This window comes from Pteropus medius, unplaced genomic scaffold (assembly GCF_902729225.1).
Source record: "Pteropus medius unplaced genomic scaffold, Ma_sr-lr_union100, whole genome shotgun sequence".
NCBI lineage: Eukaryota > Metazoa > Chordata > Mammalia > Chiroptera > Pteropodidae > Pteropus > Pteropus medius.
The window spans coordinates 7,990,453-8,014,598 of NW_024355008.1; the positions used below are offsets into that span (position 1 = coordinate 7,990,453).

At 34.1% G+C, this 24,146-nt stretch overlaps 2 protein-coding genes across 19 annotated transcripts in view; one reads left to right on the forward strand and one right to left on the reverse strand.

Annotated features, from left to right (window-relative positions):
• Positions 1-4,260, reverse strand: part of CIP2A (cellular inhibitor of PP2A) — a 35,977-nt gene extending 31,717 nt beyond the window's left edge. Inside the window, exons 1-2 of one of the 2 annotated variants that reach the window (XM_039856910.1) lie at positions 3,983-4,248; positions 91-238 (exon numbers count right to left, since the gene is read on the reverse strand). In XM_039856910.1, the coding sequence (XP_039712844.1) occupies positions 91-238; positions 3,983-4,084 (250 nt within the window). In that variant the 5' untranslated portion in view covers positions 4,085-4,248. Of the gene's footprint in view, positions 1-90; positions 239-3,982 lie in introns of both variants that reach the window. The other variant, XM_039856911.1, reaches the window with a different exon arrangement.
• DZIP3 (DAZ interacting zinc finger protein 3) overlaps positions 4,228-24,146 on the forward strand; it is a 97,393-nt gene continuing 77,474 nt past the window's right edge. For 11 of the 17 annotated variants that reach the window (XR_005651510.1, XM_039856895.1, XM_039856891.1 and 8 more), the window contains exons 1-5: positions 4,380-4,584; positions 4,684-4,842; positions 16,842-16,945; positions 19,200-19,269; positions 21,400-21,555. Coding sequence is in view for 16 of the 17 variants with exons in the window: in XM_039856895.1 (XP_039712829.1) it covers positions 16,914-16,945; positions 19,200-19,269; positions 21,400-21,555 (258 nt within the window). In the remaining variant the exon portion in view is untranslated. Of the gene's footprint in view, positions 4,585-4,683; positions 4,843-16,841; positions 16,946-19,199; positions 19,270-21,399; positions 21,556-24,146 lie in introns of all 17 variants that reach the window. The other 6 variants (XM_039856893.1, XM_039856899.1, XM_039856903.1 and 3 more) reach the window with 3 other exon arrangements.

Below are 24,146 nucleotides of genomic sequence, written 5' to 3' on the forward strand. Positions count from 1 at the left end.
CCAAAAAATTCTATACCTAAACCTGCCCTTTAAAAATATTAAATTCATACATTTTCTAAAAAATGAAAAAGAGAAACTGAAATACATTACCTAGTTGAGATAACAAACTTATAATACTTAAGATCAGTGGCGCGCTTATATTTGGGTCTTCAAGTAGCTCGACAAGGCAACTCAAGCATTCACTTGGTAATATCTGATTTGATGTAAATAATCGTGTGAGCTTCTGTCCAGAAATCACCTACAAAATAGTAATTAAGATGTGTTAGTTAAAAATTGGCAGTTTTCATTCCTTTTCAATTTCGAATAAACTCAGTTCTTCCGAAGTGTCACTGCAGCTCTTTCTCAACTTAGAAAATTTATACATGCTGTTCCCTCTGTCTCAAGATTACCTATCCCTTTTCTTACTAGCTAATGTAATCATTCAGGTCTCAGTTTTAATTTGTTTCCTCCAGAAAGCTTTCTCTAATCCTCTTCTACCAACTAGGCTTCCCAACTAGGTTTGCCTATTACACTATCCTATAGTGCATTATACTATAGTGCATTACACTATCCTATAATGCATTATACTTTTATTTTACAAACTGGTAAATTTTTGACAACCTAGCAATATTTATCCTCTCTACTATACTGAACATTCCATGAAAACACAGATTACAAATCAATACTCTATTACCAATATATTTATTGAATAAAAGAATTCCAGTACATTCATTCCACCTACTTTGAGAGAGGCAATGGAAGGTGAAAAGTAGCTAAATCTAAAGGCTTAATAGCTATGTGATTAAGTATGTGATTACTCCTGCTCCCTCCCCCAAACAGTAGCTGAGCCCAGAAGTTAGAGATTACAAAAAAGGAAGTTAAAAAAAAAATTTTTTTAAGTGGCCAGGTCAAGCATAGACAAATTTTATTTTTGGTTATTCCACGTTTTACTCCTCTCTTATAATCCTATAAATTATCCTCTCCCTTCCCCCTCAAAAAGGTAAAGCTGGAATTGAAGGCCCAAAACAGTTGTCAAACAGCTATGTATTTTCAAAATGCTTTTTGAATGTTATTCATTATTAAGCATATCTTTTCTATGCAAATGGAAAACAATTAGTTACTTTAGAATTAAATGTTCAAAACATTTTATTTTTAGAAGGTTAACTCTAAGTAGGCTGTTTTAGCATCCCTCTAAACTTTCCTTTCAGTATTCCTTTTTTATTCCCTTACCTACATGTCAGTTTTTCTAAAGCTTTGCTGATAAGAGAGCTTCAGAATATCTTTTCCCAAGGATTATGTGTTTTAACATTGAAGGAAAAGTCTATAACACTGAAAGATAGGTACAAAGGTGAAATTAGATACTGATAGTAATTATTTTGTGGTAAGGAACCTTCTGAATATTGTGCTTTTGCCTATTTATAAAACTAGGATTCTGGAAGATGAAGACATTTTCTGCTTTAAATCATTTGCCTTGGAACTGGACCTGTATTTCAATAACGTAAGTACTCTAACATGTAATAACTATTTATTACAGGTAAAATTTAAAAATTGCTTTACAAATTTTTTCTTTACTCATACACATTGAATGTTTTATGCAAATAGAATTTATTTTAGTAATAACTAATATTAGCATTTATTCTGGCCTAGGCATTATTCTAAGTACATTATGTTATGTTAATTCTTTTCACCTTCATAATATCCTGCAAGGTAGGTGCTAACTATATTGCAGATGAGTACACTGAGGCACACACTAAGATATTACATAATTGAAATTCACTGTTCCTGAATCCATGCTCATAATCATTATATAAGATTTGTGCTATAAAAAAAAAAATCAACTTTGAGACCAGATCAGCTGTCAATAATAAAACAATTCAAAGCTTCTGCATGAGACTATTAAAAAATATAGCAGTAGAAGTGCAGCACAATAGCAGAATGAATAATCTTTCACAAGATAACCATCTCTCTTTGTATTCTCAGATGTTGCTCTTAAAGGTTTGTCCAAATATATTCATTATTAATGTCACTACCAAAATAATTAAAATTTAAAATCTGAAAACGCCAAGGATTGGTGGTGATAAATGAGAGCAAATTTCATATATTGCTGGTAAAATGATGTAACTTGTGAAAAATTGCTTGGCAGTTTCAACTAAAACTGAACATAAACTGTAAGACCCATAATTCCGCCCCTAGGCATATAAGAGAAATGAGTACATAAATCCATAACAAAAGTTAAAAATATTTATAACATATTCAAATTCTACTCATAACTAGAAACAACCCAAATGCCCATCAAGAGAATATATATAAATTGTGATGTGTTTATACAATGGAGTTCTACACAATGATAAAAAAGAATTAAGTACTGGCACATACACAATATGAATGAATTTCAGGTTATACTGAATGAAAGAAGACATACAAAAGTACGTATTATATAAGTCCACTTATCTGAACTTTATGAGAAAGGGCAATTGAAAAAACTTATAGGCTACTGAAGTTCTATATTATGATATAGGTGGTAGCTGTTTGAGTGTACACATGTTAAAAAAACCTACCAACCTCTTAAGATTAAAGCACGTTTTGCACTGTATCTATGTTATCTCTCTAAACAGATTTTTCAGTAAACACCTTTAAAGTTTGGAACACAGTATCAAGTGGTCAGTCTGTAAGGCTCAAATTTCTTTGAAGTCTTCAATTCAAGATAACTTGGCGCTCATATTTACAACATACCTGTTTTTTCTCAAAGAGAGATAATGTTTCAAATTAATATTTGAAATACTAAACTCCATCCTAAATAAAACCGAGAGCACTGCTTATTCTGTGGCTTGTGGATCCATTAGCATACTATTCTAACCTAACTGAGAAGCAAAGCATTAGCATTTAACAGCTAACATTTTTGTCTTTATTAAGTTTGCAGAAATTTGTTGAGGTAATGAGGTAATGAGGAAAAAGAAAATGCACTTAGGAGATGGGCACCTGAAGTAATAAGAAAGAGCATGAAGTTTGAGAGAACAAAGACACATTTAATGTACTCGTTTCACCAAAAACTGATGTTTCTGTACCATTTGCAATAGTCTTCTCTTTGTAGTATTTTGCTAATATTTGGTAATTTAACCTTTTTCATGGGGTTAATACAACAAATAGAATGTATTTTAAAATTATGTTCAATTCTAAGTTAATAAAGCTGCGACAGAAAATCAAAATAAGCTTTGATTGAGATCAATTTTTTTTATTAAGCTGACGTCAATTAGTTGGAATTTAATGCATTACGAATGACAGCAGAATAAGAACAAAAAAATTATAAAACAGAATTAAGTACTATAGACACAACTCAGTGGGAATTAATAGAAAAAATGAAAGCAATTCAGTATTTTAGCGCTGAAAAAATGAAAGCAATTCAGTATTTTAGCGCTGAAAAACTGTGAGCAATATATTTTGGTAAGGAAAAAAGGTTATGATTACTAGTGAGATTGCTTCTTAATCCAGAGAGAGTTGAAATATTTTTCCAGTCCGAAGTCAACATGAGTTCAAGTAAAAGCAGTAAAAATAGGTTCAGGTTGTAAACTGCCTAAAGGACAAGGAATAAAACAAGTTTTAATCATCACTCCCCATCACCTTCACCGAGAATCGCCGTATATTGTCAAGGCTCTGTTACGATGGAAGAAAATAAAAGCAAATGGAAAGATACAGCTCTGAGCTTTCTCTACCAACCCCAAATACAGCCTAAATTCTCCAATCTTTCGTCCACCCTTCCTCTTCCTAGGACTTTCAGGAGTCACTCGTCCCTCCCGCTGCAGGCAGCTGAACGCAGAGGGTACTAGAGGCGGTGTAGAAGAGGGTGGGAATTCGACTCGCCTTCTTTACCAAGATAGACAGACAGCTGAGGAAGGGAGGAACTGTCCTTTCTTTCATAGGCTGGGGCCTTTACCCGCGGCCGCACCCGTTAACTAAACATTATCTCAGGTAAGCCCATCTCGTCTTCCACTGTGGTGCCCCTCACCTCCAAGTGCCGCAAAAGCTGGGTACCGTTCGCCTCCGACTTGACGGCTTTATACTGATTGATGGTCAGGAGCAAGGACTTCAAACAGGCTGTGGCGTCCATGGGGACCCGCTAAAGACCCGCCGGGGGGCCAGGACCAACCTACCAAGTCAGGTCTCCAGCTTTCGCCGCGCTTTTTTTAATTTTCGACCCCACCCTCTAGCTTCCAGGAGTTTCCGGTTCCGGTCGCGCTCCAGAAGTCTCAAGGCACTCTGGGGGACTGCTCTAAACCACGGGGCGTGGGAGAAGAGAAGGATGGAAGGAAGCGGGCCACGGGCAGAGAGAGCGAGCCGCTTCATGATTCTGTGCAGTGGGTCGGGAGGTGTCCTTTCAAACCGCTTATCCGAAAAAACCGCGAGGTTTTAGCTTCGAGATCCCAGGAAGACAATCTCGCGAGAGATGCGATTGCGTCTCAACCTGTGAAGGGGCGGTTAGGCGTAGGGGGTCCTTGTTCATCAATGCGCTCTGTTTGATTCCTCCGCCTTCATGCTGGATGGCCAGTTTTTTCCTTTGCGCATCATCCTCCACCTGAGAATTGGTCGCTTTTCCCTAGTCTAGACACGGTGAGGAATTCTGAGGAGGAGAATCTTGAGCTGTAGATTTTGAGACAGCCTGGGAGGGGCCTCTTTTTAAAATCTCGTATGTCCGTCCTTTTTATCCAGGAATGTTTGTTTCTCAGAGTAAACCTATGATCTTTGGGATTCTGTTTCAAGTTAGTCATGCCCTTAACGAAAGTCGTCAAACTTATTTGAGAAAGCAACCTGCAGGTGACTACTGAGCCAGGTATTGCTCCGGGAGTGTTCTCGTTAGTGTCAGTTTCTGTAAGTGAAAGTGTCTATTTTTATTTGGCATGATTGATTTATAAATCTCGATGTCTATGGAAATGGCGCTGTCGTTTGCTGCTTTTGATCAGAGATGATATTATGCATGTGTATATCATGGTTCTGGAGCTTTTTGCTTAATTTATGCTAATGTTGAGTAAAGCTTTAAAAACCAGTTCGGATAAAATTGTAGGAACAGGTTACATATCCTTTTACTTAAACCATTTGTCAGAAATCATGTTTTGTCAATTTTGTCAAAGGAAATATTTTTTACATCACTACATTTCTAAGGCAGGATTTACTTTTATATTAAAATCAATTTAAAATATTAAATCTGAAAGCTTAAAATAATATGGCCATTTGAGATGCATGTAAAAATCATTGGGTAATTCATGTATTTATGCAGCCATTCATTCTGAAAGCAATTATTGAATGTAATATGGGCTAGACATCACCACTCAGGGAACAAAGATAATGAAATATCCCCTGCTTCGAATGAACTGTCTAATAAGAGAAATGGAGTTCGCCAAATAAATTAGAGGCACCATGGAGTACCTATGGAGTTCGCCAAATAAATTAGAGGCACCATGAAATTATGGTGAAGCGGAGTCAGGCTGTCTGCTTACAAATCGTAGCTTTACCTTTTACTGTATGATCATAGACAGATTCTCACTGCTTCAGTCTGTTCATAAGGTAAAATCTGGCTAACGGTAACGCCTGTTGCATAAAGTCGATCATTCAATAAGTAATTAGAGCCTACAGTGGGCTAGGTACTAGGAATAAAAATCCTATAGTCAATAAAACAAAATTTTACCATTAACATTCTGGTAGGGAAAAGAAAAATAAATAATAAACACAAGTTAAAGAAAGTGAGGTGGAGAAAAAAAATAGAATTATTTCTCTAATGGTGGCTGAGAAGAAAGAAAATGGGAGGTCATGATAGAGAAAGCAGCCTTTGAGGAAATACTTCAAAGAGCCATGCACTCTAGAGGAAAAGATTTCTAGATAGAATAGTAAAGCAGAGGCCCTGAAATAGGAGCCTGACAGTGTATGTCAGGAACAGCAAGGACTCCACTATAGCTCTAGCAGAGTAGAAGAGATGAGGTCATGTTAGATGGTGCAGAGTTACCTAGCATACTTAGTGTTCTCAGAAATGTTAGTTACAGCTTAGTTCCTTGGCAAATAATGTGATAACAGTTTGGTAGTGTTAGACTTTTCATTAATAATGACAAGTGCATCATCATTATCTCCATCCCCATTTTGAGCCAAGGGAAAAGGGTTTAAACTGCTCACTGTAAGTGCTATCTTTCTCTGAAATCTTGCATTTTAACTTAAGCAGTCACACAAACTTTGCATCTTTTATATACAGTATTCATTTTAATATAAAGTATCTTTCTCAAAAAATCTTCACCAAAAATTGATGTTGTAAATTTAGTAGGATGTACCATGATGATATCTGTGAGAAGCTGACACATCTTTAATCAGAGATGCTATCCTAATATTGGAAACGGAACCGTATTTCAAGCCCCAAAAAGGGGGAAAAGGAGGAGGAGCTGAAGTTGGGTCCAGATGAATGAAGGCCTTATTAGCCTTGAGCTTGGACTCCATCCAGAATTCAGTGGTGACCTCTGGTTTTAAACTGGGGCCTGATCTAGTTAGGTTGTGTTTTAGATTGATTATTGTGGCAGCTGGATGGACTATGATTTTGAGGAGGATAAGACTAGAAGTGAGAAGAATATTTAATTTGCTAGAGTCTTTCCAAAGGATAACTAGGATAATTAAAGTGAAGATAGCAAAGAGGTGATAAATTTGTGAAATATCTATGAGATGAAATAGGCGAGACTTAGTGACTAATTTCAGATGTAAAGAGTGAGGAGAGGGATGAAACTAGAAGGGATTCCAAGTTTTTAGTCTGGTTGAGAAGATACTGGTACTGTTGAGTAGTTAATAGAAAGTATTCAGGTTATATTTCATGTTCAATGAAAGTTTATCATATAGTTTGGTACTATTCTCATTAAGTTTGTTCCCAGGTATTATATAATTTTTGTTACTGTGAGTTGGTCGTCTTTTTCTCCTATAAATTTTAAGTTGTCATTGCCACTATAAAGAACTGATTTTTGGTACATCTTTTATTCAACTTACTAAAATCTCTTATTCTAACGAGTTGTGCTTACTCTCGTAGACTTTCTAACTGTATATCATCTGCAAATAATAATTTCATCTCTTCCAATATTTGTTGTTTTACTTTATTTCATTATTGTAATCTCAAAAATATGGAATAATCATGGCAATACTGAATATCTTTGTCTTAATACTTAATTAAATGGAAACAACCAGTATTTTAACACAGTATAATTTGTGCTATTGACGTGCGATAAATATTCTTTCAAATGTTTAGGAGATTGCCCTTTATATCTGTTTTATTTAAATATTTGCCAAAATGTTTTCTAAAAAAATTGTCAAATGTTTACATTTATATTTCTTATTTCCCCCTTTAAAATGTAATTCAGTCGATTATGTTGCTTTCATCCTTTGGGTAATAATAGCTAACACTTACTGAACATTTGCCATGTGCCAAGAACTGTACTAAGAACTTTACTATTTAATCTTCATAACAATATCATGCTTTAGGTACTATTATATTTTCTGTTTTACAGATAAAAAAACTAAGATGTGTAATAATTTGCCATCACACAGGTGTAGTAGTAATACACCTATTTGCTATGCTGCAAATACTTTATATTCATAAGAATTTAAAATATTTTTTTCTTTATTGTCTTTTGGAATTTTAGTTATATGTTACTTTGAAAAATGAATTGGAAGTTTTTCATCTTTTTTTCTGTGCTGTAGAATAATGAGATCACGTAGGAATCATCTGATCATATTTGTATTTGTAATAGAGTTATAGATCTGATAATTTTTTTCTATATCTTGAGTTAATTTTAGAAATACTAGAATTTTGTGGCCTACCAACCATTTCTCTAGATTTAAAGAATTATTGATGTAAAGCTGCATCAATATTCCAATAATCATCTTAATCTCTTCTTTGTAGTTTTTAATTTACTTTTCATTCTAACATTTTTTTCCCCTTACTATTGGGCTTCCCAGCTGTTTATTTTATTCAGCTTTTCAACAACCAACTTTTATTTTTTTAATCACTAATTTTACTTTTATCTATATTAATTCCATCCATATACGTACCCTTTTTCTTTATTTGTTCTTTCCATAGTTTTTTAAAAGTTGAAGGCTTAGTATATTTCCATACTGTATTTTTTCCTAACATTTATTTTGTGTCAAAAATTTTAAAAAGACAGAAGCTAAAGTGAGAATCTGCATTTTATCAGTCAGGTAAATATATTTTTAAATGCTAATGTTTATTCAATCATCAAATATTTACCAAGTACTAGATCTTTTTCTGAGAGCTTAGAGTGTGTTGGAGAAATAGATAAACCAGGATAATGCTATTAAGAGAAATAGAATATGCTATAGGAAAACATGATTTTGAGAGGGTGCAGAATATTAAGTATCCAATTCTTTCATTCTTCAAAGATTGGCATAAAATCCCTGTCCTGTAAATTTTTGTTGCTCTCTGTTCTCTGTATTTGGCTTAGGTACTTCCTCTAATTTATAGTTTGGGTAACATGTAAGAGAGTTAAACAGAAGTTGCTTAGGGTCTTACAATCTTAGTTTAGGGCTGTCTAGCACCTTTATTTTTTTCTGGGCAAACTTTAAAAATATCTTCAGTACTGAATAATAAAATGGAAATTTTTAATGTATCATGACCAGGTTTAAGTCATATTAGACGAGTCAGACTAAATGAAGATATGAATTATATTTTTAAGAGAAGTGCAGAATTTATAGAATTTATAAATGTTGTCATATGGGAATTATACCAGAGATATTAACACAGGGCTAATTGTTCACTCGTTCACTATGTATTTAATGAGTGTTTGAATGGTAGGTACTTTTCTAGGTTCTGGGGATATAGCAGTGAATCAAATAGACAAGTAAAGCTTTTATTTTAATGGTGGACATAGACAATAAACAAGACATGTAAGTAAAATATATGAATGTTAGTAAGAAGTGCTATGGAAGAGAAGAAAAGGAAGAAGGGCTGGAAGTATCAGAGTCAGGGTGGATGTTACTATTTTAGATAGGGCGGAGTATGTAAAATCAGTATTTGCTATATAACAAATCACCTCAAAACTCAGTGGTTAAAATCATGAGCATTAATATCTTGCTCACAGGTTTGCGGGTTAACTGCAGTTAGTCTGACCTAGGTCTGACTTGGCTGGGTGGCTCTGCTTCAGCTATTTTGTGGGGAGGGGGAAATATTTAGAACTGTTTCAGTTATGTTGAGATGTCAACTAGATATCCGGGAGATGTTGAATGGGCTGTTGAAGATATATTGTAGTTAAGGGAGAGGTCAAAGTTGGAGGTGAAAATTTGAAGCCTCGAGACCAAATGACATAAGGTGAATGTAGATAGAAAAGATTGAACCCTGAAGTTTTTAAATATTTAGAGGTTGGAGAGCTGGTGAGCAACCAACAAAGAACACTTGAGAAGTAGCTGCCAGGGGACAGAGGCCCTATCCTGACCCCATGGTTGTCTACAGGGATCATCAATCTTGTATCATCTGGGCTGCCCTTGACATCTAAAGAAGGACTTTAGGTTAGCAGAGAAGGCAGCCTAATTTACACACAGACTCACTCTTCTGCCTTCAAAAGACTTGAGGTGTGCAGAAGGATGGAGGGCTTCATTCTTTAAATCACCGTTAAGTGGTTAAAGTGTGCCACCTGCTGTTCTTGGCACTGGAGATATAGCAGAGGGATTAAAAAATTTTTTCCTGACTTTGTGGGGCTTGCATTCTGGTGGGAACATAAGGTCAAATGTAAAACTAGGAGATTATTAAGTAGGCATAAACATCATGTAGAACAAAAGTTCCATTGGCCCAGGTTCCAAAGATTCAAGGCAAAAAAAATCCAGTGGTAGAACTGGCAGAGGTCTAGGTGTGGCGTTATTTGGATACCATGTCCCCCCATAGCTAAAACAGTTCAAATACTAATATTAAATTGATTTTACCCTTTATGTAGGGCCAGAAAACAAAGTCTGTATAATTTATGTTACCTGTCATTTTTCAGAAATTTTACCTTCATCACAAAGCCAGAAAAGTTATATAAACCAAAATTATTCTCTTTACAATTATTCTTCTTCCTGTTTCCTTTCTGAACTATCAAGTATTAAAATTCAGCTCATCTCTAAATGATTTGCCAAACCATAAAATTAACTTTCTTACTTTTCTAACAATTCCTGTTTTTCTTTTCTATTCATTTCATAGAATTCAGCTCTAGGTTAGGAGTTCAGGATTTGAATATTTTCAATAAATGTTTTTCCCTCCATTTTCACAGCTAAAATTATATCTCAGAATCAGAAGGTTGCCTTTTTTTTTTTAAACACGAGTACTAGCCATTGTTTCTGAATCCAGTTTCGTAGCTAATAAATATGAAAGGGATATACTTTTATTTTAAGTTAATGTAATCATTTAAAATTATAACTAATGTTTGTTGATGACCTATTTTGTGTAGAATAAGGTCTTTTGTATGTCTCATTTTTAAATTTTTGGTCTTTCAGAAAATAGATATTATCAAGTTCATGAAATGGATACATATCTGTTTCCTGAATTAAAATATGAAGCTGTCTGCTAAGACAGTAGTGTCCAAAGTGGAGTGTGCACATCTCAAAATATGTGAGACTGTCTTTTGGAGTGTGGGAACAAATATTAGAGCTTTTATTTTTACTTATTTTAATTTCATTCACTTCAATATTATAGTCGTACCTGCATATATTTCATAAATGGATTACTATTAATATATATTAAGTGTATTTTCACATTTACTGCTTTGGAAATATGTGATCAAAAAATTAGAGACTTCCCCCAAATCTTTAATCTTGACAGTATTTAGACAAGCATTATTATTCATAATAATTTATTATTATTTTTTAATGCCATATAATATCTGGCATCGTTCTGAATTGTTTTATTGATCAAATGAATTCTCTTAGCAAAAACTAATGTGAATAGTATACTGTGAAATACTAAGATGGAATGATTATCTTTACAGTATTGTTTACTGATCAATGCAGTCATGCAAATAGTGTTATTTCTGAGGGTGTACATATTATCTAGTTCAGTTCCTAATTGTACACTAAGCTAATATAAAGTCAAATATCACAGTTAATGGGACATAGTGGAAAGAATATAGAGTTTGTAGTTTGTGAAACTTGGGCATGAATTCCCGCTCTGCTTATTTTATTGGATATGTGAACTTTTTAGGCCTCCGTTTCTTAATTTTTATAAATGGAGCACAGTAATGTTTATCTTTCAGAGTTGTGTGAAGATTAGAAGCGTATTCAATATACCTAGGTGCATAGCTCAGAGCCCAGCACAAAGGAGCGAATGAAAATTAATCTTATTTTCAATTAAACCAAAGTTAATACACTCCGTCAATTTTATGTGAATGGAAACTTCATAACTAAAAGCTCGATCTACCTTCTCACCTAAATCTTTCTTAACAAATGCCTTTCTGAGATAACGAGGGGCAGCCACTTTTCTCACATGAGTGGATCCCCTAGCCTTAAAGTGGTTACTATATTTCTCATATGTGGCCAAAACATCTCACATCAACTTTAAGGAATTTTTGGAATTCTTGCGGTAAAATTTAGCAGAAGTAATAACTAACAGTGTCAGAGTTTGTGTTATTAACAGACCCATGAATTCTTGAGCACATTTAATTCAATGCTGAGGTAGTAAATCCAGCTTTTAAAAATAACTATCCAAATTTTACCAATTTACTAGTTTGAGGTTGTTCATTGCAGCGTTGTTTGTAATAGCCAAAATAAAACAAAAACAAGAGAAAACTGGAGACAATTGAAGTATTTGTCAATAGTGGTCAGGAAAAATGATACATTTATACAATGGCATATCATGTAGTTTAAAGAATATGGCTGACGTATATGTGCTAATGTGAAAAATGCAGGGTGCCAAACGTGTGTAAACTATAAGCTGCCATTTGTGCCATGTAAGATATATTTGAAAATGATGTTTTTTTCCCAATTATCAAGTGTCATTATTACCATTCCTTTCTCTACAATGACACTTCTCCATCAAGGTAGAAAATTGGAAGAAAAGTGCACTAATTTTGCTGAAAATTTAAATAATTAAAAGATGGTGATGATGGTGATAATAGGAACACTCATATAGTACTTACTATGTGCCAGATAGTGTTCTATTACATGTTTTAAACACTTAATCTTCACAATAACCCTATGAAACAGGTAACATCTTTACCCCCATTTTTTAGATGAGGAAACTGAGGCACAGAGATGTTAATTCATATACACAAGGTTGCACAGTTAGTGTGTGTCAGAGCAGGCTTATATACCCTTGCAGACCGATTCTAGTGTTTCTGTGCTTTTGACTTTCGATTTAACTTTTGGCATTGATGGAAATCTAAATGAGGTATTTTATGTCATTTCTCTTTGTTATAGACAAGTGATTTATTTTTTGTTTGTACACGTTTATATCAGAATGGTCGTTATTTTCTTCTTATGAGCAGTCTGTTATGCGTTCATTTAATTAACTTTTTCACTTTTTAACTCATTCATTTAATTAGGTAGTTCTCACCTGGGAGCAATTTTGTCCCCCAGGGGACATTTGGCAGTGTTTGGAGACATTTTTGGTTGCCACAATGGGACTAAAATAAAAGGTGGGAGAGAGTTGCTGAGGCATCTTCTGAGTAGAGGCTAGGGATGCTTGTAAGCATTCTAAAAATGCATAGGACAGCTTCCCATAACAAAGATTTATGCAGCTCAAAGTATCAGTAGTGCCAAGATAAACTCCAATTTAGTAGGCATAAGAAAAGTTCTCAATAACTGAACTCACCTGAAAAATACGAAAACTATTATTTTGTTTTTGAGCTAATAGAATTGAGAAAAATGAGTTTTTTTCTTTTTTTTTTTTTTAATATCGATATTTACTTTTCTACTTGACATTGTGATCTGTAAGTGCCAGAGCTGACAAAGGTAGCAAATTCATGGGACATCCTCTCACAGATTGAAATGTAAACTTGTTGGCCAATCAGTGCCTCTAAATTAGTCAGGTGACTTAAGATGAACATTTGAGTGGATTTAAAAACAGTGTGCCTATATACAATTTAGGGAGGTGATAAGAGTGCTTGAAGGTAAATGTTTAAATGAATCATTAAAAAATTCCAAACAAGAGCTGTGCCTACTTTGATGTGAATAAGCACAACTTTAAAAATGGGAAAACCTTCATGATTAAAAAAAAAATATTTGTTATAATTTCAGTGGATAAGAGAGAAAGTGGGAACTGGAAGCTCAGGTAGAGGGAGTGTTAAAAATGGCATGTTACTGTTATCAAGATATATAAGGTAATGCCTTATTTTTCAAACAGTCTGCAAATAAAATTATTTTGATTGATGGGTAAAGGTGTGCTGTCGAATCTCTGGTCAACCAGCCAGAACCTGAGTAGGTTCCAGGGGAAGAGTAATTCCTCATTTCTAGGAAGACAGTGTTTAGTTTCCTGCTGATAGGGGAAGTCTATTGAAATGAATACACCAGAGTAAACCAGATTTACTGTTTCTCTCATGTTAACCCTAATTTTAAAGATTTCATTCGACATCTGAAATGTTAAGAACCTTTGAATTATTTTAGAAGAAGGAGTAATGTTTCAGGCTGGCTACTTCCTTTCTGTCGCTAGGCAATTATACTTTTCTTCTTGACAGAGGCTGTAAAATGCTATTTCTGCTGCTCTTGCTGGTAGGCTTTTCCATACAGATCTGCTCAGCTCTAGGGAAATGATGGGATTGATGATCCTCTCTCCTGGAAAACCTTTCATCACAGAAATTCATTTTAAGTTGTATTTTTAAGCAGGCTGATAAAACCATTAGTTTCTTCCTTTCGTCCGTCCGTCCGTCCGTCCGTCCAACTGAATTCAGTATCCTAATGTCTTCTGATTAATTTTACACCCTTTTCTTTTTCAAGTTGAACACTGAATAAGCTTAGCAGAGGCCTTCTAGTGTCTCTACTTTGTTGCCAGAGGATTTGCCTCCCTTCTTTTTAGCCTCCCTATTATCTATACAAACAGCTACTGACTGAAGGAAAGCTTATCAGAGTGGGGGAGGTATCCATGTCTGAGCTTTTAAATTGTAGAAAAAGGGATTGTTTTGTCTAGTAAAGGCTTATGTTTATATGATCTGGCAATGAAGTAATATCTGTTACTTTTTATTAAAATAACCCTGGGAGATTATAGAAACCTTAAAAGAAAAACAGTTTGATCACAATCATAAAATTCTCAAAGCCATGCTCTTTTCTATACAGCCTTGTCAAAGAGATGAAGCAGATGTGATTTAGTGTGAATGAATAACAAGGTTTATCCAACCTCTCTCTGCTTCATCATTAGCTTTAGGTTGTATCTTTCATTGGTATTTGAACAGAATGCAAATTTAAATAGACAAATGACTTTATCTATTGAGTTTTATAATTAATAAAACTAAAATAATTAAGAGAACTTGATTCTACATAGGTAAGTTATCAAACTGACAGCAAGAAGTGTTTTGTTAGGGATAGGCAAGAAACTAAGGTGTTGGAAAGCTCTGTCTTAATTGAGGAAATTTAAATGAAAGTCAGCATGTGTGTAAATCTTTTGATTAGGAAGTATCAGCTACAGTTGAATTGTTGGAGAATTACCTTTGTCTCTCAAGACTTTCTGTGTAACTTGAACTGGTATGAGTCAAATACAGGTAGTATTATAATTAGGAACACTTGTTTTGCAGATGATCCTTCAGAACTTTTATCTTTTGGACTAGGTCCCTTCTAGGTTAAGCTCATTAATGACAGGATACTCAGACCTCAAGGCATAGGCAGGTTTAGGTCCTGCTGTTTTTGGTTCCTATGTGTTGTCTTTTTCTGGCTCTAGGGGAGACTCAGTATCATGTAAAACAATGTTTCTTTGAGTAAATGTTATTGCTGGGGTGATGTGAAATCCAGCATCCACCCAGTAGCATGGGGGAGCGGGGTGTGGTGTCCTCAGTTCTTCCCCACTGATGCAGCAAAGAATCACAGGTCAGTGAGATTTAGAAGATTTATTGAAAGTACATTTTAGAAGGAGATGTGTCATTCTAAGGAAGGCTGAAACCCTGTAGAGTTTAGGAGAAGGAGGTTCTCAGCCAAGAGAGTTCTAACAGCAAAATGAGAACGTCTTTATATTTGAGTTGTGATGGGAGGTCCTAGATCCGTTTGTGAGGTTACCTTGACTGACAGTGGCTGCTATATAACACTTTGCCTACTCTACATGTGCTTACCCAGAATTAAGTCTGTTATAATTAGATTCATGAACTTCCAGGCAAGTCATGATGTTATGATGACGGTATAATGAGGCTGAGATTATGGGCAGGAGTAGTACTTTCTGCACACGTTTGTGGTTGGTTTAGCTCGTGCTTTTATGGCCTTTGTGCTCTTGGATTTGGGGTAATTTATAACCCTAAAGGAGATATTTCTGGGAGGTCCATAAGGAAGATCTTTAAGGGAGACTTCTGTGGTTACAGTGCTGGGCTTTCACTCCTGTCGATCATGCTTGCCTAACTACATAACGTAAATACAATCTGAATTCTTAATAGGTAACTTGCAAATGTTCTTGTGGAACATATTTTCTTGATTTGGGAATTATCTGTGCTGAATTGCCTTTTAGTAATGGGCTTCCGAAAGCTCTACCGAGTTAATTTTTTGGTGTATATTAAATATGCTATTAGAGAAACTAGCTACCCAGTTATTAAGATAAATAAGCAGTCCAGAGGCAACAAATAAGAAAATTTATGGTCTTATGCTTGGCAGCAAGCCCAAAGCACTCTAAGACTCTTTTATTTGTGCTATTGCAGCCACATTCTTTTCTTTTTCCTCATCATTTCTTTCTTTGCCCCAAAGCACTAAGCAATAGTTTGCTCTAACAATTCCTGGGCTTATGTACAGAGGGATCAGAAAGGAAAGTCAGCCTAGCAGAGGGCAATGGAGTGTGGAGGCTTGAACACTCAGTGAAAGAGAGCACATAGGGGACTAAATGTAGAAAAGTCGGTCTTGGGATAGTTAAATAGAGACCTATGTAAATAAACATACTAATGATAGTTTATTCTCCTTTTTGTTTTCATTCGTGTTGCCTCCGTATTTTTTTTTTCCTTTCAGGAAACATCCACAACATCCATTGATATTTGAACCAGAGAATATGCAAGAGTTCTTTACATCCCACTTCCCTTATTTTATGGAGATGTACAATCATACGACTTTGGGGGAAGGGGGTTAAATGTTATTTTTAAACTAAAAGAAAATAAAACAGTGTTATCATGATTGTGTTAAACAGGAGCTCTTATACCTGTATGGAACCTAAATTATTACAAACCTTTTGGGAAGCCATTTACCAATATACACTAAGAGGTTTAAAATGTTTGTGTCTTTTGACTTAGGAATTCTACTTCTAAGAATTTATTATAAAAAAAATCATAAATATAGAGAAGGCCTTATGGACAATGGAGTTTGTCAAAATACTAATTGTACTAAAACAATGAGAATCTGATGTCCAACCGTAAGGAAATGGTCAAGGAAAGCAACCATTTGTTTTATAGCCATTAGGAATGATTATTAAAAATATAAAGGAATATGAAAGATGGTTTTGATAATAGTGTTCAGTGGTGAAAAAGGTGGTGTAGAGCTTTGTCTATTCAATATGATAACAAATTGGAAAAAGATACCTATGCTTGGAAAAAATTAAGTATATTAAAATGTAAGTGATTTATGTTTGGATGATAAAACTATGATTTTTGTTTTATAGTAGTTTCAAAATTTTCTTTAATGATATGTACTATTTATATAGTAGGGAGAAAGAATGTAATCTTCCAACCTTGCTACTAAAAAGGTTATTTTCCTTACAGCCTTAAACAGCAATAGTAAAAGTCAGTCTGCAAGCACTGGAATAAGACTTTTGCAAAAGAACATTGTTCATCATGGATTCTCTACCAGAAGAATTTTTTGTGAGGTAAGGGACGGATTGAAAAAAACCAACTGCATTTTTTGCATTCTGAAGACATAACATTTATCTCTTTCATATAACCTCGGAAAGCTAGTGTGAATGAGATACCCTTATATTTCAAGATAATTTTGCAATTTTGATTATTAAGGGATGTAGCCTGGGTGAAATCTAATTTTAGAAAAAAATTTTAAGGACCACACCCTGGCTAAATAGCTAAGAATTAAAAACTGTTTTACAGCTTGCCACACTTGAGACATTCTCAACAAAATAATGTTTTATTTATCATTTAACAAGTATTTATTCATCATTCACTCTGTCAGGCATTTTTTAAACTACTTTAAAAATTTTTAACTTATGTAAACCTTATGACAACTCTATGAGGTAGATGCTATTATTATTTTCTTTTTATAGAAGGTAACCTCAGCATAACAGAAAATTCTATTAGGTGGTTCAACTGGGCCCAGGCCAAATGTCCATTTCTCCCCTCCAATCAGGATGTCAGATGTTGAGCTAGATACTTGAAGGTGAGGTAATGAATAAGTAGGATCTAATCCTTATCTGAGAGTGTTTATACATGTGCATAAATGAGATTGATTTAAGTGGAAAATATAGTAAGAAAAAAGAGGGCTAAAAATGGAACATTATGTGTATTCAGGATATGTGGTTATAGCTTCTCTTAGCAGCAGAACAAAGTATGCAGGTGATAAAAGTGGTAGAATAGCAAAAAAAAAAAAACTAGTTCTGGTTCTGGTTTTTGCTTTACTACTTATTGGATGTATAACTTAAAATAAGTTATGTAACCTCTCTAGATATCAGTTTACCCTTCTATAGAATAAAGTGGCTGCTATCTGTGGCTCCTGATATGCCTTCCTGTTCTTATACCAGGAACATGGTTTGATATGGATAACGTTTATGGTTCTGTATTAAATATTATTAAAATAATAAATGAATGAGAGGAAGAGAGCTAGTCAGTGGTACAAACTAAAGTGGACAGCTGGGAAGGCTAGGAAGAGAACCAGTAGCAGCAAAAAATGCAGAGGTTTTCAAGGAGAGTTGGAGGGTATGATGGACAACAATAAATGATGCAGAAAATCCAGGTAGAATGAGAGCTAAGACAAAGCTGTTGGAATAGCAAATAGGATTTCATTAGTAACCTCAATAGAGCAATTTTAATGTTGGAGATAGAATGAAGATTACACATCAAAATTTGCTATGGAACCTATGGAAAATATAGTAGCTCATTTCTTAATCATTTTGATTAAGAAACTCTAAAGTAGAGTTTAGACATCTGGATGTTTCAGAAGGTTACCAGCTGATTTTAATATGCATCTGAGATTGAGAACTATTGAATGAAGGTGTGAATAATCATGAAATGGAGTAAGCAAGTAGAGTATAGATTTGAGACCATTTTGAACTCTTGTTTCTCAAACCTTGAAAGCCTTCGGAATACTGCTGCAATATTTTTCATTAGTTGATAACACAAGGAACTTCCTTGTGTTTCTTTTTGATGTGGGGTTTAGAAGGCAGTCAACAGGTTTTTCTTTTCTACATTTGAAAGAACATTGAGAATCATATTGTGAAATATTGTGTATATAAATCATCTTTTGTTGAAACTTTCACAATGTTGATAATATACTGTTTATTTATCCCAGTTTTCCCTTAGAAAATGTTTGCACATAGTAGATGATAAGTGATTTTCTGTCCAATGAGTACATAAATGTGAAGTAAAACGAGTTAATATTTATAAAATATGGTTCTGAGTAAATCAATCCATTGATGTAAGTTTCTCACCTCAGTTTTATCTCTGCAAGTGTATGAAATTAAGATCATTATAAATCATATGATTGTATGTTATAGTTCTTATATAGATCCTTTACAAACCTTTATTGTCTTCATAAATACACACATGCATGCACACAAAACCAAACATCAACCTTTTCAAGAACCTTTTTTCTTTACATTGATACAGTGCTATAAAATTAACTTTTTTCTATTATTTTGGTCTATTGTGTGTCTATTTAAAGATAAAAAGTTTTTTCCATCAGTTTTCTGTTCTCTCTACTACCATACGGTAAAGGCATGGCATAATTTCTTTGTGTCCCTAAAGCAATATGGCATCTACCACTGTATCAGTCTTTGATGCATAGAGTTTACACTTCTGAAACTTTCAGACAAGTCACTCATTAGATTCTTTACTACTACAATTGTATTCTTTGTAACGAGATGCTCTGAATATACCTTTCTTTTTCATTTAAAATAGGGATCCTCCTGTCGTGGAGCAGACTAAGGAGGAAACCAAGAATGAGGTAGAAAAATCAACTGATCCACTGGTAAGAGAAGATTTAATTTTCATTAACTGTTAGTTAATTAATAATGACTAACATTGTAGAGAATGCCATGCTAAATCTAATTAGTTTAATTATTTGTTAAAAATTTGGAGGTAAGCCCATTTTTATACCTTAATAAGTAAAATTACAGTCATAATTGACTCTTTCCTTGATAATTGATACCTGTGTCTCAAAGTTATCATTCTGTGGACCAACCCTCACTATAAGTTTAAATTAATAGATAGCTAAATTAACTGGCCCAGAAACACCCCAACAGTCAGTTTTAAGAAATCTCATATTTGTCTTTCAAAAGCAAAATTCAAACAAAATGAAAATAATATACATACAAAGAAAAAACAGAGAATTTTATTAAGAAATTTCACTGAGTTGTTTCTTAAGTTAATTCTCTTCCCTGTTTTTATCATCTTTACTGTTAGAACTTCCAGTTCTATGAATGCAAATGAATGCAAATAATTAAATTATACATTAATATAAGCTTCTATTGCCAATGACAATATACTTTATGGTAGATTTAATGTGATTATATTTAATGAAGGCTGGTTGAATAGGTATTTGTTTGTTAGTTTCTTGTTCAGGCAATTTTTACTTTCTACATAGTTTTATATAATGATTGATATTCACATGTTAATAAAGTTTGTAAAAGTTATCCAGTAACTTAGGAAGAGAAAATATATAAACATAAAATAACTATAGTATTCACTTGCATAGGTTATCACCATTAAAAGTGTTGCCGAGGTAACAGTATATACAAATGTATGTAGGGATGTATGTTGAACCAGGGAGAGTAGATCCAGAAAAGATGTTTCTAGATACAGATTTGGAAATAAAGAAGGCAATGGAGGTGGAAACTTTGACCTGAATTTGATTTAGATGCTAAATCAGTTTTGCAAAAATGGATTGGGAACCAAATGTTTTGACAACTAACTTTAAAAAAAAATAAATTGTGTTTATAATAAGATATATTTAATAAACATGAAGCTTATAGTATATCCTGTTGAAAAAATTTTATTTATGCCATAATCTCGCTTATGTTCAATTTGGTACTTAGTGTTAGATGATTCTGCAGTGACATTTGACTGCAATATTAACCTTTAGTTTGAAATATATGCACTGATGGTGGTCATTCTTTATAAGGGCTAGTCTGGTTACTTTCTGGAAGTTTTTTTTTTTTTTTTTCCAGAAATTTGAAACCTACAGAAAAGTTGCAAGAATAGTACAACAAACACTCATTTACCCTTCACTGAGATTTTTGGATATAATTTTCATATAATGAAGTATTATAAAATGTAAGGTATATTTGTTGGGTATTGCTGGGGATGGAGGAATCTTAATTTAAGACTAAAACCCGTAAAGGGAGAGTGGGAAGATAGTCCTCCCATGGACTTTTTTTGGTTCCTAGTTACAGTTTGAGTCACCTATACCAGGGCATTTTCAGTGACTCCAGCTCCATGTGGACTCTATACAAAGAAGCTGTTCTGATATTCAGAGGTCAGCAGCAACATACTCATATTCCCACAGTTTCAGCAGTGTATAGGAAATATAGTATCTCATTAAGGTTTGAAGGAAGGCCATTATCCATTTGTTCTAAGACCTTATTCATTTCTGTTACCTACCCATTCCTCACAACTAATGTAAAACCTATTCTGAGAAATAGTTTTCATAATATATGCAGAATAACCTATGTAATATTTTAAACATTTTTTATGCCTTAAATGGACCAACTCATTACATGCTGTGTATTTCTTAAGAGAAACCATTTTTTAAGGCCTAAGTCACATTTAAGCCTAAAATCGTTCACATTTCCCATCCCACTACTGTACAAAAAAGGAAGGTGTAATCATTTCTGTATTTGAATCTCTACTTTGTTTATAACTTTCAAATGAATCGATAATGGCATTCCTTGTATTAAAGCTTCTTGACTTTTGGTCTTAAACTTCCTGCTATGTTGTAAATTCCTTGAGAGCAGAAAGAATGTCTCGTTCTTATTTGGATTTTCTGTAGTCTGTCACAGATATAGTATGTAAAGGCATTTTGTACTACTTTAAAAAATACGTTGGCTGGTTTTAATATTAGCCAACTGTAACTGTGTAAGTTTTTAATAATGTCTTCTAGGACAAGCAAGAAAAGGACATACCTACTGATCTTGTCCCTGTTAACCTGCTATTAGAGATGAAGAAGTTATTGAATGCAATTAATACTCTACCAAAAGGTGTGGTCCCTCACATCAAAAAGTTCATACAAGAAGATTTTTCCTTTCAAACTATTCAGGTAAGATCATAATTTGTTCTCTGGGCAGAAGTGCAACACAGAGGAAAAACACATTATATTTCTTTATTATCACACTACTGTCATACAGCACTTCTAACACTAGATAGATGAGTTTATTCCCACACTGATCAGTTTTCTGAGACTAGCTGGGTGTCCTGTAAGTCAATGAAATTCTGACACCATCTGTCTAAAGTTAGCATCAGATCCCACAGGTTAAGGGCATAGTGTTGTAAGACTGCCCCCACTTCAGATGTCAGTCGCCAGTACTAGGTTGTCTCCAGTAGTTCTGACTAACTGGCTACAAATTGAGGTTCCTACGACCCCCTTTTGGGTACAGTGATTTGTTATAACAGCTCACAGAACTCAGGGGAACATGTTTACTATTACATAATCAAGTATATGATAACGGATCCAGATGAACTGCCAGGTCAAGGTCTGGAAGGGTCCTGAGTGCAGGAGCTTCTTCTTCAGTGGAGCTGGAGTGTACCACCCTCCAGGCACTAAACTGGAAGCCTTTATTTCTTTTTCTTGTCCAATTGCTGTGGCTAGGACTTCCAATACTGTGTTGGATAAAAGTGGTGAAAGTAGACATCTTTTTCTTGTCCCTGATCTCAAGGAAAATGCTTTTAGCTTTTCAGCATAGCGTATGATGTTAGCTGTGGGTTTGTCATATATGGCCTTTATTATGTTGAGGTATTTCCCTCTATTTCCACTATTGAGAATTTTTATCATAAATGGGTGCTGGATTTTGTCAAATGCTTTTTCTACATCTATTGGTATGATCATATGATTTTCATTCATCATTTTGTTTATGTGGTGTATTGTGTTAATTGATTTTCAGATATTAAACCAACCTTGCTTCCCCAGGAATAAATCCCACTTGATCATGGCGTATGATCTTTTTGGTGTACTGCTGAATTTAGTTTGCTAATATTTTGTTGAGGATTTTTTTATCTGAATTCACCAGGGATATCAGACTATAATTTTCTTTTTTTAAAATGTCTTTTTCTGGTTTTGGAATCGGGGTAATGTTGGCCTCATAGAATGAAGTTAGAGCCTTCTCTCCCCTTGAATTTTTTGGAGTAGTTTAAGAAGAATAGATGTTAGTTCATCTTTGAAGGTTTGGTAAAATTCACCTGTGAAGCCATCCTGTCCAGGAGTTTTGTTTGTTAGCGTTTTATTGGTTACCGATTCAGTTTCGTTTGTAATAATTGGTTTGCTCAGATTTTGTTTTTTCTTGATCCATTCTTAGGAGATTATATGTTTCTAGTAATTTTTCCATTTCTCCCAGATTGTCCCATTTGTTGGCATATAATTGTTCATAGTATTTTCTTATAATCCTTTGTATTTCTGTGGTGTCAGTTGTCATTTCTCTTTCATTTCCGATTTTATTTATTTGGGTCCTCTCTCTTTTCTTCTTGATGAGTCTGGTTAAAGGATTATCAGTTTTGTTTATCTTTTCAAAAAACCAGCTCTTGGTTTCATTGATCTCTTATATATTTTTTTAGATTATTTTGTTTATTTTTGCTCTGATCTGTATTATTACCTTCCTTCTACTCACCTTGGGCTTTATGTGCTATTCTTTTTCTAGTTCCTTTAAGTGTAAAGTTACATTATTTATTTGAGACTTTTCTTGTTTCTTTAGGTAGGCCTTTATTGCTATGAATTTTCCTCTTAATACTGCTTTTACTTTGTCTGATAGATTTTGGGTCATTGTGTTTTCATTTTCATTTGTCTCCAGTTATCTTTTCATTTCTTTCTTTATCTCATTGTTAACCCATTCTTTGTTTAGTAGCATGTTATTTAGCCTTCAGTGTCCCAGAGGTTTTGGGTCACATGTTTTCATTTTCATTTGTCTCCAGTTATCTTTTGATTTCTTTTATGATCTCATTGTTGACCCATTCATTGTGTAGTAGCATGTTATTTAGCCTTCATATGTTTGTGTGTATTTTTCAGGGTTTTTTTTTTTTGTAATTGATTTCTAGTTTCATACCCTTGTAGTCAGAGAAGATGCTTAATATGATTTCAGTCTTCTTAAATTTATCGAGACTTGTATTGTGGTCTGTCTTGGAAAATGTTCCATGTGTGCTTGAAAAGAATATATATTCTGCTGCTTTGGAGTGAAGTGCTCTAAAAATATCAATTAAATCTAACTGGTCTAGTGTGTCATTTAAGGCTGCTGTTTCCTTGTTGATTTTTCATCTGGAAGATATGTCCATTGGTGTCATTTGTGTGTTAAATTCCCCTACATGGCTGTATTACTGTTCATTTCTCCCTTTATGTCTGTCAGTATTTGCATTATATATTTAGGTGCTTCTGTGTTGGATTCATGAATGTTTACAAAGGTTATATCCTCTTGTTGGATTGATCTCTTTATCATTATGTAATGTCCTTCTTTGTCTCTTATTGTATCCATTGTTTTAAAGTCTATTTTGTCTGAAAAGTATTGCTACTCCAGCTTTTTTTCATCTTTATTTGCATTAAATATCTTTTTCCATCCCTTTCCTTTCACTCTGTATGTATCTTTTGATCTGAAGTGCATCTCTTGTGGACAATGTATCTATGGGTCTTGTTTTCTTATCTGTTTGGCT